A 16,894-nucleotide genomic window follows, 5' to 3' on the forward strand; every position below is an offset into this window, starting at 1 on the left:
ACTCGGTGTCTGGTCTGGTTCTAAGCTGTTTGCAAAGCCTTTAAAATTGCCATCAGCAGCCTAAGGGTACATCTCAAAACATCAACAAAAGTTGGCCAATCCTGATATGCAGTCATGATGTTGATTGTTTGACAGAGATTGCCAAATAAATTTTATGCATCCTTGATGGCATTTAATTACAACTGTTTTGATTGGTTGTTCACACAGGCAATATTTTTTCGGACAGACTAAAACGTTTTACTTCCTTGTCTAGTGGAGAGGCAGAAAATTTACAATTTTGGGAAGACTGCTGTGATTCTATTGTTGAGTTGAGTATTTTTGTCTGAAAAAACAACAACAGTCAAGCATTAGTGCGTGCTTCCTAGCGCTCTTGTAGTAAAATGTTATGCACCAGTCAGTTGTAACCCCTCACCCCCAACCCCCAAGGTCAGGGGAGTAGTGGGGACTTTGACTTTGTCCAGCCAATCCCAGGTACAAATCCTGTCCTTAGGGGACAAACTACTGGTAAAAAAATGTCCCCCCACTCCAGGGACATCCTAGGTAAGGCTCATTCCTCGCTTTTTTCGACGGGAAAATAAAACAAACACATTCACCTGGCACTGTGGTGCCACCTGGAAGGTAAAAACACAGCCCATTTCCCCCGCTATCCCTGGTGTACCCAAGGACTTTTGAGGGCCGTGGTTACAATTGACTGGTGCATTATATGCTAAGTATCTTTTAAAGTGTCTTGAAAATCCAAATCCAAAATGAAAGACAGATACAATTGATTTCATTGGCTAAGATATAGATTATATTCTACAGGTCTTTTATTACATATTTTCAGGAAGAAAAGCCGTCAACAGAAATAGTGGAGACAACAGACAATTCTAGAACCATTATTCTTCAAACAGGTAAAACATTTAAACAGTATATATATATATAGGAAACAATTTTGTCTTCAAACAGGTTAATTTTTGGTGTATATGGACAATTTGAAGCCTGAGTTTGCCCCAACTCCCAATGCTAAAAAATATTTTCCCGAATGTGAAATGAAAAATTGGGAAATTTTCATTTTTTTATTATTTTATCATAAAATTAACAATCTCAAACATATTTATTCTTTGCTGTCAATTTTTAAAGCATCCTTGATTATTTTCTAGGCAAAATGGGAGTTTATGTATTTTAGTCTACATGAGACATTCCCTCCCCCCCCCCCCACCAGATTAAAGATCGTGGTCTTATTCTAAAAATGATGGCAAAAACACACTGTCAATAGACATTACGCATTAATTTTACCTAGATCTCCTAAATTAAAATGATAAGCGCAGCTTATTTACTTTTCAAGACAAATGATTATAAAATAGATATTTTATCGGTAAATAAGCTGTTGACTGATTTTCTTGTTGACAGATGATCAAGGACAAATTTTAAGATACGTGTTCAAATATTTACGTTAGTGGACCGTGTTTACTCCCATGCTTTTATAGGCCCAATGCATCGTAGGTTTACGTTAATTTAGTGGAAACAGTAACAAACGAGATAAGAACTAATGATGCCTCCTTCATGGGGTATCTCTGTAATTATTTCTCATTAAAATTTAAACGCCATCTAAAAATGTTAAAAGAAATTTTCAAGTTAGTATTATTATTATTATTATTAATAATGATAATATTTAATATTCGTATGCATTTAATGTATAGATATTTTTCTTGTTTATTTTCATATTTTTGGTGTAAAAACATAATTAGTTTTATTTAAATTCAACCTTGAATAAAAACATTGTTTTACTCAGTTAAAAATGTTCACTAAGAAACTATATGAATACGACATCAGAGCTCTTCTAAAGGATTAAATGGGAATCTGTCGAGTGATCCTGTTAGCTGAGACATGTGCATAAACACTAAGATATAATTGCTCTTTTATTTGGGCAGGAAAAGGAGTCTATTGCAATCACTAAGCAATTAAAATTGACTGTTGTCAAAACATCTAAAAACTTTATAATATGATTTATTTATTCCTAATTACACGAAGATCAATAAACGCATCAATGAAATGTTAAAAAGTAGGGCAAATTTATAAAATACCATTTATTTGTCGATTATACAACTATTCATAGATCTATAAAATTTTAATCTAAGAAGCCATCAATTTTCTTACTTTTATTAAAAGTTACCCACATGTACAATTACTAGGGTAGAATATGTTTTAGGATTTGCTTAGGATAAAAGTATTTTAATTGAAACACATTTATTTAATAGGTGATCATTATGATGTCTTAAAATTGAGTCTGAAGGCTTTACTTAATCTAACTATCTTAAACTTAAAAAATAAATTAGTTGAAAAGACTTACTAAGTTTTACAAATTTAGATTTAATAATCTAGGCACCAACTTATTCCTACAATAAAAATTCTTTGCTTAAAAATAAATGAGTTGAAAAAACTTTATAAAAGATACAAATTTAGTGTTAATAAAATAGCCCCTACTTAATCGAACAAAATAACTCTTTTCTTCATCTTTTTGATTTCTATTTCATCCAATTACATGCAGATTTGCAACCAAGCTCAAATGCTTCTATAAACCAAATAAAATGCAAGGTGATTGAACATTTGACATAAAAGGTGCTTAGTTTGAAAGGAAATTAATTTCAAAAGAAGAAAGAGTCATTTTGAAAAGAGTAACTTCATACGGAATACCGTTGGTTCTATTTTAAGAATGTAAATACTACATAAACTTTATACACTAGTATCATAACATATTTTGGATAATTTCGTTCTTAACCCCCATTTATTAACTTTTTTGATGGGTGGGATTTGGCCGAAATTGAAATCTTAACTACTTTTAAGATACATGTATATATCATACATTTCTATTCCATAGTTATAGTTTTTAATATTTTTTCATCAATAAAGATTTGTTTAAAAATAGGAATTTACGTCTCATAAAAAGTAAGCCAATGTGTCTCTTTGATCAATAATTACATTGTTGAAATAATTTCAATAGAACTGCTTGCATGAGCGCTGTCAAATAATTTTATTGTGAAATACTATTAAAGGGACTCCCCCAGGTTTCTGGTTTTCAACCTTTTTGTTCACAATATGCTCAAAAGTGAGTTATTTTATTTCTGAAAGAACATGAAACAAATACTGACAGAGACTTGTTTGAACAGAAATTTGTAAATTCAAGCCTAATTCCATAAAATGGAGTATTGACTGTCATATTTTGAGATAATTAAGAACAAAATTTGAACTCTTATTTTCACAAGGTTGTTGTTAATATTACACATGGAATTAAAAAATTCTATGTTTGTATTAAAGGCCTCAAGTTTACATGTTTAAATGGTGTGGTTTCATTATTTGTAATATAAACACAATTCTGACGATTCTGTATTCAATATGCTATAATTAACAAATAATTTCATATCATATCATTTGTATTATTAGTCGGCGGCCAGAAGGGTGCCGACTATATTTGATATTACTTTAGAAATATTCCAACTTAGGGACTAGTTCATAAATTGCAGAACAATGCTTTCAATAATTTCCACGTTGCATGATAAAATATGAAGTTTAGTTTGTTTTATAAAACTTTACACTTTAATTGATAATGAAACCTTGAATTATAATAGCCCTGCTTATCGTTTTGATTTTAAATACCAACTCAATCATAACAACTCGGCCATCTCTGAGATAGATACAGGCCGAGGTGTTCCGATTGATATAGATGAAGGTTACACAGTACTGTTAAAATATCCTTTATGTCTGTAAACCTCCTACGCAGTAATCTCCCTTGGTGACAGCAAAAATGCCGAGTTTTGAAAAATTTACCTTGAGCTTATTTGTTTGTTTTGAAAATGTCATTCGAAAGAATGAACTCCAGATAATTCCCCTTTGATATATAGTATTTTTATCCCCATTCTATATACTCATATGAGTGAAATGTGTTACATAAACTTGTACAAAATATAAGCAAGGAATTCACAGAACATGCCGGTACAAATAAAAGGTGAATTTCATGCTATTGAAATCTATGTATAAGACCATTGACTCTATTTCATCCGAAGAAACATATGTATATTTTTGTTATTATTCAGTTTTAACCGGAGGATTAGCTTGGGGAAAAAAATAACCATAATGTCCTTCGAGCATATGTACACCCAACATAAAACAAAATATTATCATTGAAATAATAACCATTTTTGGTTATCTGCATGCACGATTTTCTTCTAATTTCATTGCGCCGATTTGATGCTATGCATCAACTTTTTTCTTGTATTCTTCTTGAATTAACTTATTTATTAATGACTGCTACTGCTCTGGTTTACATTATTAATCCCTTTGAGATGACCCCCCAATCAAAATATAAAATCATGAGACGACCCCCAATAAAAATATAAAATCATGATTTCACAACATGGTTTTGACTTTTGCTACATACAGAATGTTAGGTTAAACTTAATTTATTTTACAAGTACATATCTGTACATGAAGTAATTTTAATGCTCACTCAGTGGCCAGTACATTATACTTAAACTCATAGGATTTTAAAGCTTACATAACATTAATATAGGACTATTTCAATTTCATGGTTTTAATTTTTGCCAAAAATTCTATTTGATCTTGCGCACACAATTTGTTATTCATGACTGACTTTTAAGTTATAAGAAATGAAAAAAGAAAGTAAATTACGAGCATTCCTCTTCAGACAAAATTTGCAATTGTTAAGCTAATGCACAAGTCAATTTTAACCTCGGCCCCCAAGGTCCAGGGGTATACTGGGGATGACGGGGGAAATGGGCTGTCTGTTTTTACCTAACAGGTGGCCCTGCACTGCCGAAGGTATGTGGTAGTTTTGTTTTAGTGACAAAAAAAGTGGGTAATTGGCCTTAAAGTAGGATTTTTTCGGGCTGCGGGGGCATTTTACGGGGATTTTACCTGCAGTTTGTACCCCAGGGTGGGGATTTTACCAGAGATTGGCCGTACCGAAAAACAAAGTCCCAGCTATTGCCCGGACGTGGGGGTGGGGGCGTGGTTACAATTGGCTTGTGCATAAGTGTTTTGTTAATACAAAGTGTGCATAATTTAGATTCACTCATTTACTGTTTATTGAACCCCCAGAACAGAAATATCCATGGTTTAAATGCACACAATATAGGTAAATGCCATTTTTTATTATTTTTTTATTTTAATGCATTATCATGTATCATTCCTTTAACTTGAATGATTAAAACATAAAAAAACCCATATGATTTAGAAACAGATAAAAAGATATGAGCGATGTTTTGGCGCTTATGTAACACTCAGGAATTTGAGGCTGTGTATAGATCTATTAATGAATAAAAACATTTATGAAGAGTAATATATTTTTATCTGTAACTAAATCATATGTTTTTTTTTTTTGTTTTTATCATTAAAGTCAAATGATTCAACATTAAAATGCATTAAGATATAATTAAAATATAATTTTACATCAAACTAGTTTGCGCGCGTTTAAATGCGGTAGACATTGTACGGGAATTCCTTCACAATGATATCGCTCTTTTTAATCAGAAGTGGGTTTTTTGTGTTTTTATTTTTTTATTAGTTATTTCCTCCTGGAATATTGATATGATTGAAATAAAAAAAAGTTAACTATGCGCAATTTTTGTGGTGTGTGTGTGGGGGGTGGGGGGGGGCTTCTCTCCATAAATCTGCTTTTGGTGTAAAAATAATTTTAGCGTGATATTGCGTTGATTAAAACACATCATTTTGAAATTAACTGTATTGCTTAATGATAGAATTCAGTACAAGTAGATGGAAGAGATAACAAGATATAAATATAAACAACATACTAAAAAAAATTGTAATTATAGAAAAAATGCCAATGGGCTTCAGGTTATTAAATTAGGCCAAACAAAAAGTTTGGTTAGGGTTTTCAAAACATGTAGGGTATGTATATTTATATTATAGGCTTTTTTTATCTTTTTTTTTTATTAGGCTTTATACAAGAATCGCTGGAGAGTGGTGTTAAAGTAATCTTTTGTATAAAGCTTTAAAAGGTTTTAAACTATACATATTATAGAAACACACACTTAATATTATTTTATTTTTTTAACAACTGACTATAAGACCAGTAGGACCGGCGCCTATTTCGTAGGTGGGGGGGGGTACCAAAACCAAATGGGTTTTTTTGAGGCCTAAACATTTTTATAGAATATTATTTGAAGTAATGTTTTATTCATTTATTGTCAATTCACTTAAGGTTAAACAGAAGACATCAATTTTATTCCAAATCTAAATATTATAATTCATACAAAAAAACAAGGGAGCGCAAAGCAAATTCTAAAAGCTTCCCAATTTTCATGTCACTTTGATCTGTATATTATTTTGTTTTCTTTTCTCTCTCTCTAAAGCACATTGTAGTAAGTCTATTCAGCATTGCCATTTTAATCACTTTAAATAAAAATTGGAAAATCATCTTACACATACATGACAATATTATAGTTCAAATACTTCATTTGGAAATAAATTTTCATTTATCATTAAGTTTATGTTAAGTCATTATTGGCAGATAGTTTAAACGCAAGATAGATATTATATTACACAGAGTTAACGATCAGCTATCTTAATGATGTTTTCTTGTAGCCATGAGTAATAGACATACAAGCATGACCTTGTATATGTTTAACTGGCAGTTTTAATTCAAAATTGCATTAAAGGGACTATTACATGTTGTTGTTTTTAAATTCACTTTTTACTGAATGTTGTTTTTTTTTAAATAAAAGAAAAGATTTATGTTGCAAATTATGAAAGTGTTTATAAACTCAGAGATGCCGGCGACTGGAACTCTTCAACAAATGTTGATATTTATGCTCAGATATTGTCTTTGAATTTCGCATTGAAAGAGCTTTAATAAATTGATTTAGCAAAAGGCTGTTGCGTGATTGGTTGATTGACAATATCATGTGATGCTACTAAGGCCAGAGTTTTTTTATCTTTAGATTTACAGGAGATTTTTCAAAAAGTTGGGTAAGGAGGAGGAAATAAAAATAAAAATAAAATGCATAAAATGTCTCAAAGGAGAAATAAATAAAAATAAAACGGATTTTTCTCCGATTTTTTTTATTTTTTAAATCTTCTTATATCACGAAGACAAAACACACCTTACTTGTGTCAGCTATTTCATAGGCTGAAAAAAGGGTGATAGATCACCATAAAGTTTCAAAAGCATAATTAATTTTTTTAAGATCCTTTTAATGACTGAAAATATTGACCTCAACACTGTGAGTTCAAGCGCTCATTGAAATTAATTGTATATATTTGTTCGAATGCATCTATGCATATGAGGTGCATATATTATCAACCCATGGATTTTATGAAACATGTCAGTGTAATAAAGAAGTTTAAATGGCCAATTCTAACCTTTTGCCCACAATATAAGCATATCCTTTCCATTGTGAAGTAATCAAACATTGAACACAGTTTCAGACACGGTATAATAAGGAGGTCAAATGTGTTTTTCTGTCTTTAACGAAATAGCACCGTGACTATTTACCGTGATGTGGTTTTTATATAGAAAATATAACCAAAAAAAGTAGAAGCCCTGATGGAAATTCCTCTTCACTTCAAAGTTTGACAGGGCTTACGGATACACAGACAGTCAAAATCTACATTTATGTACTTCACCAAAGAAAATTCGGGAGCATTAAGATAAATTTTACAAGTGTTATATGTTTCAAAAAACCAGGTCTAAGAACTGATTTTAGAATCAGTCCTGAAAAATATCCTTCTAATTCCAGCTATGCCCGTTGGCAATAAGCAACGGATAAGTTTGACTTCTTGCACTGACTGCCAGATATCTTATGTTCAGATTTTTTCTGTTTTATCGGAAACACACACTATGGTATTATTACATCATTTTCAGTATTCTATAACGATTTAAATTCTAAATCATTATTAAACTAATTAACAACTACGAATATCACGATACCTTGTGTTTTTCTCTTCAAATATGTGATCGTGAAGCAGTGTGTTCAATGCTCCCCAGAGTCAAATTCAGACAAAAATATCCATTTTGACTATGATGAACACGATATCATTTTGCAGTTTGTGTTTGTCAGAAGCTATACATTTTTGCGCTGTAATCCAATTCATCCTTGTTAATATACGACGTGCGCCAACGACTTTTAATAGACAATACAACCCACGAATTTCTGTCTCCTTATTTTGACCGGAAGTTTCTCAATCATTCCACGAAACGCGAACAATATACTGAATCAACAAAAAAAATCACAATAAACACGCTCTAAGTTCACCACGGTTTTATTTAAACAATGAAACATAAACATCGGAACGTTTTTGTAGTAAAACATTTCTATATAGCTGCAGAAATTGTGAGAAATAAGGGGTATGACAAAAAGTACTTTCACTTTTGACAGGACGTTGTTATGGTAACGGGTACCTGTTCTGTTTCCCCGCGTATTTCCGACTGGTTTACGTGGTTTGTGCAGTAAAAAGACCGATAATGAATGACAATTGGTACACCAGTTGGTTCTGAGATATGGGTTATAGAACACTAATTTTATTTTTTTCTTAACCTTGGAGCAACGTTCGTCGGAAAAAATAAAAATAAAACTACGAAAATGAATTTTATTTTTATTTGGGTTTTGCAATATTTAGGTACGGCGCTCCCGTAAATCTAAAGATATAAAAACTCTGGCCTAATGTATTCAATAAAGGTTAAAATATCCGTCAACTTAATTCGAGTCCCTGACCACTTAGGTCAAACAAACTTGGACAAGTGACCAAGCTGGGCTAGCCTCCAATTTGCGTCATATTAATTATCTGTGATGGTCATATTTTTGTGAAAAACATTTTAGAATCCATTGGAGAAGATAATTATGAGAGCAGATAAATAACTGAAAAGAAAAATCCGTAAAAAAATGCTGATATAGCAAATCTGTTATGTATACAGATATCTTAATACACAAACAAGAAAAGAAAAACGTTGAAAGAAAGCGGTCACATCTTAACGTTCAAAAGATTTCTTATCAATACATAAAATCTGGTTCTGCAGGTATTTATAAAGTTTCCCTTTGATGAAGGAATAGTGTAACATCTGGATGTATACATATATTATTAATATTATTTTGCATGATTACGTCCAACAAGCAATTTTTATAATATATGCGTTAAATAACGTATGTATGTGTACCTTTCAAGTCGCTAATAGAATCAGTAATATATTACATCGCATGATTGTGTTCAAGAAGTATTAATAGAATACTGTATATGTCATAATACACATACTTAAACTGCACTATTTTCTTTGTGCTGTAACACTTTGTCCAACCCACAGGGGGGAGGGGGGGTGTAGAAACTTGAACAATCTTCTCTGAAACCCCATGGCCAAGAACAAATCGGCCTTTTGCCGACATTTATTAAATAACCATTGACTAGTTGGTCATTTGAATCAGGTTAACAAAATTGGGCCATTTTGGGCCTCTTGATTTTAATCGTGGCTTAAACTAAACTAAAATAAAAGTTGAACTCTAGCATTGACCTAAAAATTGACTTAATAAACCCAGGCAAGCATTCGGTCTTCTGACTTCCTTGTAAACTATATGTTCAGGGTCATTGTAAGGATGACTTAAGCCTTTCACAATCTGAAAACCACACACTGGTTGGTTGAATTGTCATTTTTAAAAAAGAACAAAAAAAGTTAATTTGGTGTTAACAGGAAGGGCTCATTTCTTTATTCAAGTTTTGACAGTTATTTCGTTTGTTCTTTTTACACATTCTTCCATACGGCCTTTGATCAAGTATTGTTCCAATAAAACAATGGCAATAAGGTATGTTATTACAATTATATCGCAAACCTTGATCAAGGAATGATATTGAATGTATTGAAGGATCGTGCTTAAGAAAAATTGGCTGGTGCCGATTATTAAAAGACTGGATCTCAATTTAATAGCAAACCAAATTAACTGAATGTGTAGATTACTCTTTTTGAAACAGTTTTGCAATGATGAAATTCAAATTAAATGTTTGTTTATTTATCTCTAGGATGTGAATATTCTATTTTTGTCAGCAGTTTTTCTGTTCATGAAACAAATCAAAACAGTAGATATAATCATCATCATCATCATCATCATCATCATCATCATCATCATCATCATCATCATCATCATCATCATCATTGGCACAACAACTACCACCACCACCATCACCACCACCACCATAATGAGTCTCTTTATCATCATCATCATCACCACTGTTGTTGTCATCATCTTCATCATCATCATCATCATCATCATCATCATCATCATCATCATCATCATCATCATCATCATCACCAACACCACCACCACCACCACCACCACCAATTAACTTGCTGAAATACTAAAATTTGGCACTGCATGTCACCTTACTCAATATAATATATTGATCTAATCCATTGTCTTGCAGAATGGTATTGGTATAACTCAAGGCCAGTCAATGAACATGTTACCTTGATCAGAAGATAAAAGGGCACTAGAAGTTGAATTTGTAGTAACCTGTTTGGACTATGTTATGACAACTGCTCGGTGTTTAATTGTATTACATTTCTGTTAACACAATTACAAAGCTAATTAATTGTGATTCAGCTATGATTTGTTTGATAAGTGAGGATAAAAATAAATTTGTATAGTTTCGAGTTGATTGACTATTGATATAAATAATTCAGGACTCAAGTAACTGTTATAGTCAGACATTAGCAGGTGTTGAAATTAGGGAAATTATATTGTAATATAAAGAAAATAGAGGAAAAATAATTTAAAAAAAATGAGTAAAACATTTTTTTATTAATAAAAGGAATAAAAAAGGTTGAAAACGTTGTATATAATTTACATTTATAAGGTCATATTGACGCTCAAGTGGAGGTTTTGTTTCAAATTCTTAATATATTTTTTTTCCTAAGTTTAGTTGACTGTAAATTATATTCATAGACTTTTAAATCAAATGTCCTCCGAATTGTACTGTAACAAAATATCAAAACTGATGCCACTCAGGGGCCTCTCCCCCCCCCCCTCTCCCCCCTCCCCTCCCATTTTGTGAAACATTATTTCCTGTATATATATATATATAGAATATAACCTGCTGCTCTAGTGTACTATTGGTATGTTACCCACAACTATATCAAAAATGAACACTAACATTTTTGGTCATGACAAGCCTGCAAAGGGGTTTATTAACTTGAAATGTTTCTGCACATCTTTTGGGACAAATACGGTAGTTTATTAATTGAGTTTTCCTTCCTTCTACATCATGGAGAGAGGTCTAGTGGTAAAGCTGGCATGGGGTCATAATCATTAAACAACTTATATTGATCTTAATATAAGAAGCAAAATCTAAGTGTTTTCATTGGCCAATTAATCTTTCATAGTCCAATCAAAACAGCCATATTTCACTTTTATCCTTAAGTTCGATCTAAGATGTTTATTGAATAAGGTCCCAGACCTCTCACCCAAGAGTTGGTGGGTCTCCATACCCATCAGGAATGCTTTCTCTGATGACCTCGAAAAATGAACACTTGAATACTCAGGTTTTTACTGAAGAAACAGACTTGACAGCGATTCTGTATTCTATTGACATTCGTTGCAATTGAGCTAATAGAAATTATGAACTTAAGTATAATCTAATTAATGATCCATCATCAGTTTATGTATATTGGGATCAAGTTACATAATTATTGTCTGATTAACCAATATTGATCAATCAAATATGGTATTTGTTTATTGCTCTGTTTTAAAGTCATGTTAGGTCATGTTAGACACTTTATCCAGTGGCGGTACAAGGATTCAACGTTAGAGGGGGCGTTACTTTAAGGGGTGTACCCTTTTGACTAATGCACCCCTCCCTCAGAAATGAAATTTATTCGGTTTAAAGTGTTGGCAGGGGGGTTTGGGAAATTTTTATAGTTTCTAGTCCGAAATGTTGCATTTTGGTCATATTTGATTTCTTTTCTTCTCCTATACTGAAATAAAAAGTAAACTTGGATGATTTTAGGGGTGGTGGTGCGGGTGCCCCCCCCCCCCCCCCCCCCCACATATATTTATGTATTGCACATTGACTTCATTACGTATATCAGCGATAAGATTGATCCACAGATACACAGAATTCCAGGGATCTACTATGGCTCCAGGGTCCAATTATTTCTTCTTTAATATTTTGATGGCGCTATTATAAATCCTCATTTGGCGTCATGTAGTAAAGGCCATCAGTGGGTAAAAAATCAACATCGAAATGCAGCAATAAATATTAGGAACTATTTCGCATATTTAACCTTAATGTCCAAAACCTGATATGAAATTGTGAATACTTCACAAATTATTTTAGAAGCAAAAAAAGTGAGCTTAGTAATTATGTTATGCACTCTCACAGACCATTTTGACAACTATTTTATATTTTGTCTTGGAATGAGCCCATTTGTTTGTAACGGTCTGGAAACAAGTGATATAAGACTGCTGAAAAAAGATCTGATCACGGTTTTTAATTTTCACGGCCGAAATTGATGTTTTATAGCTAAAAGCGTTATTAACATTTTAAGAAAAATTAAAATATCAGCAGTGTTCCAAACAATTCAGATCTGTTCTATTGTGTGTTATATATCGTACATGACTGATTCGAAAACACTGATACCAATAACAACTGATCCTGAGACAAAAAATGAATAAGTTGTCAAATCCGTCAATCTGTGACAGTGCACCTTTAATCTCTAAAAAATGTAATGAAGGTAAATTCTACACAAATAAATATACCAAAGCAAAATTATTGAGCTTTGTTTATGTTATATGGGACTTAAGATGGCTCAAGAAATTGGGGCATGATGTCATTTCAGATAAGTTTTGATGGCTCGATCATATAATATTTTAATGTTTAAGCAAATATAAAAGCTTATAACATTTTATCAAACCTTCATTAAATACATGATGAAATTCATTTTAATTTGTATTTATGAAAGTATTTGAATTAAAATACTGGTTCAAAATTTGCCGCAAAGCAAAGAATAATGACAACAAAAATGTAATTAATCATTTTATAAAAAGCCTCTAAGGGCCTTTTTATTCAACAAATAAACAAATATAAACACATATATATATATATACTTCTGAATTACACTGTAGATAGTATTTAAATAATATTACACACCTCTGAGAGGTATTATAATGACTTTATAAGGACCAGCCATTCAGCCTCCATAACTTAATAACGGTTAAGGCCTTACGTAGCCAAGGTCAATTCACCTTTTAAGGCGGACTAGTCTGACCTTTAAATGCCATATATGGGACAAAGTTGTATGTCATGTTTAATATATTATACCTAACATTATATTATACCATTTAATATTTTTAAATCACCTTTAAAGTGTTATTAAACCCCAGGCCTTGTTAACTGGGGACAAATTTTCGTCGCTGTGAAAATCACCAAGCCGCTCTAATAGCAGTTGTATAATTTCAGCTGTACATTATTGCCATAAATGACCTTATACGGCATTTTGTCATACATAATAAAAATAAAGCTCTTGCCCAATTAGATATGCTTTGACTTTCCTTGGAAATGTTCACAGATTACAGGACCTTTTTTTTACCAAATTTCGAAAGTCATATACAGTAAAACTGCAGTCGTTCAAACAGGCAGTCGTTCGAGAATCGTCTGAGCTTGGTCCTGAACATTTTTCCTTCTATTTACATATAAAATATACTGGCGCTGCATCGAAACCAAAATTAGTCGAGGAGTCGAGCACAATAGCCGGTCCCCAATACACAAATCAAGCACAAAACCTTATAGCTCCCTCGAGGTCATAATTACACACTTTTTCCCGAACGTGTATTCAAAAATGAACAAACAATTGCTAGGTGTTTAAATTTTCGCAAGTTGTAAAAATTGCAATGACATTTGAAAAAAACAGTTCATAAGGTGTGAAAAACCGTTATGACCGGTTTTAGATGATAGGGCATTTGAGAAGATGATTATATGTTTGAACAGTTTCACGAGACAGACAAGATGTGCCAATCATCAATACTTGATTTTGGGAAACTTAAATCTGACTAATGCCATTATATGTACTGTCATATTTAAATATTGCTTGTGTAGAAAATGTGTTTTTCGTAAAAATAAACATAACTATTAATTCATTTATAATTGTTTTTGTTTTTTTTAACATTCAGTATACGACTGCCTTTGAGCATAATTATGAGCATAATTATGAGTGATTTCCTCAACACAACACATAATTGGTGTTGTAGTAAACAGCCAGTTTGACGACTTCAGACTTAAAAACACTGAAAGATATTTCATAACAGACTGCAAAATTGATACTCTGGTCGTTTGCAACATCGGTTCCCTCGAGGTTTCAGCTCGGACCCCGTCGTCCTCGACCGATCGCAGTTTTACTGTAGCTGAATTTTTCTTAGATGGCCTTCTGGCTCATTCCTTGATCATAATAAAAGTAAATTCCTTAGTAAGTATTATATAATGAATATACATTGTTGAAAATGTTTTCTTAACTCGTTTCAGATTTCCCAAGCCATATAGCTGACTCATCACTAGACGATCTTCCAAATTCCTTGTACAACACCAAGAGTTCAACAAAGACAGAAATGGTCCCAGATTCCTCGCATGCTCAACAAAACCTTCATTATACACCAAGCCAGCTGTCCCACAATGCATCAGACCACCCACAATTAGTTTCCCCTGTTTCTGCTGAGTCATTGATGACATCATCAGTTTGTGTGGATCACATGAGAGGAAGTGAGGGTCATGTGACCTTTGCTTTAAATTCTAACATACCTGTTAGTGCATTTTCTGGTGGATTTCATAGCTTGGATGCAAGCTCGCAACAATATTTATACCAGAACAATGCTAATGGATCTATGCAGTATTTTCCGGGGGTGTCAGTGCCTTATACAGGTCAAGGTGATAATATGTCAAATTCGTCCAGAAATTCATATGCAAGTGTTGCTCAAAATGGGCCTAGTCAGATTAAGTCTTATATAAATGATTCTGTTGCCAAGGCAACCGGTGATCAGAAAACCTGTGATAATGGCAATAGTGCAGAAAATTCTGGCAAAAGGGTTCCTAAACCGGGAGCTAAGTCACGGTACGGTAGTGTTAATATTCTGGATATTATGCAGGATTTAGAGAGAGCCGACAAAGAGAAGAAAGATGGAAAAACAGGGTCAAAATTGACTAAAACTTCAACAAGTGCTAATGATAGTAAGATAGAGCATACACACACTATATCATCTACTAGCTGTTCTGTGATCTCACAAACGGATATTTCAACAACAACAACAGCAACTACAATGACTGCTACAACAACATATCCAGATACCAATGATGATAGTAACAATGTGAAAGAGATTCACCCAAACTTGATGCAAGCTCCCCCCGATGCAATTAATTTCAATCCCAGTGTCCACCATCATCAAACTTGGCCATATGCTTGGCCTAATGGTAATAAAGAAATGGGGAATTTATATCATCTGCAGAATGGCATGAAATTTGTTCAAAACATTGAAAACATGCCATGGCAGTCATTATATGCCCAGCAAGCCTTATTACATAATCAGCCACTTCATGGGGGTATTAGTTTTGCGGACATCGTGAAAACTCATCAACCGCTGCAAGTTCAAGGTCAAAATCAGGTTCCGGGTCAAAGTGATAATAATAACAATATGGAAGGAGAAGTTAAGAAAAGGAAGCGACGACGAAGACGACGGAAAAAGAAAGGTGATGCGGTCGCTAATAATGACGCGGAAGTTGAGGATGCTGTTTCAGGTGGGTTGGCATTGTACTACAGTTGGCTGTTTTGTAAACTCACATTTAATTTAGTTTGATAATCATGATTTGTTTATTATTACCAAGTATTGGCCCCAATTACAATCCCAAAAAGTTTACTTTTTTAAACTAAATTTGACTCACAATTAATTAACTATCCTTTAATTTTTTTTTAAAGAATTAACAAGTGAATCTAGTGAAGATATGTTAGATGTTCGGATGTCTAGATGATCAAATTTTAAGATCAGGGATTTAAAAACCAGGACTTTGGTTTGACTTTTGTTGAAACGGACTATTATGGTAAATTCACAATTTTAGGCATTTTGTTGCTATTGGGTGATTTTTCTTGGTGCAATTTACAGCGTTCTAATAGCTGCGTTACACTTTCGAAAAAATGTCCAATTTCCCCCCAGATTCATAAGGAAAGCTCAATCTTTTTTTTTAATTTTAAAAAATCTTGTCAAGACTTAAAACTATTATTCAGCGTAATATACGCTTAAAAAAGTGAAAACATGTTTATATTTGCTATAATATTAGCTATTTTGACCTGATTTTGCAATATTCTAAAGTCAATTTTTTTCCCAATTACGAAGGCACAGGTGGTGAAAATAATAAAAAAAAAATCACTGCAATTATCTAGTGATGTTCCAATGATCGATTATAATCGAAAACGATTGGTTTGGCCTGAAATCGGCGACAATCGATAGTATTTAGTTATAATCTATTATCGAAAAAAAATAAAATAATATAAAAATAAAAAATTTTTTTTAGTAAGTGTTCAGATGTTATCTTTAACAAAATGGCTGATGAAAGCCACAATGAGCAAGAAAATAAACTATTTTTTATACAACAACACTTAATAACTTCAATCATAGACATAAGGTATATGCATATAATGATTAAGAGTTTAATACTGTACATGAATAAAACTACAACTCAGGTACACATCTAATATTTTAAAAACTGATTGTACTATCGATAATCGGTTACTTGAGTGGAACCGATCATCGATAGTAAAATTGCAACTGATTCCCAACACTACTATTATCACAATATTAAGGACCAAGGCAAAAAAGGTGAATTAACTCTTCTTCAATAATCATAAGCCATATAAATG

The 16,894-nt window shown here is 32.5% G+C and overlaps 1 protein-coding gene across 2 annotated transcripts in view; it reads left to right on the plus strand.

Moving 5' to 3' along the window:
* Positions 1-16,894, plus strand: part of LOC128221193 (uncharacterized) — a 73,617-nt gene that overhangs the window by 26,170 nt on the left and 30,553 nt on the right. For both annotated transcript variants that reach the window (XM_052929671.1, XM_052929672.1), the window contains exons 6-7: positions 824-890; positions 14,515-15,777. In XM_052929671.1, the coding sequence (XP_052785631.1) occupies positions 824-890; positions 14,515-15,777 (1,330 nt within the window). The remainder of the gene's footprint in view (positions 1-823; positions 891-14,514; positions 15,778-16,894) is intronic.

Source organism: Mya arenaria, chromosome 16 (assembly GCF_026914265.1).
Source record: "Mya arenaria isolate MELC-2E11 chromosome 16, ASM2691426v1".
NCBI lineage: Eukaryota > Metazoa > Mollusca > Bivalvia > Myida > Myidae > Mya > Mya arenaria.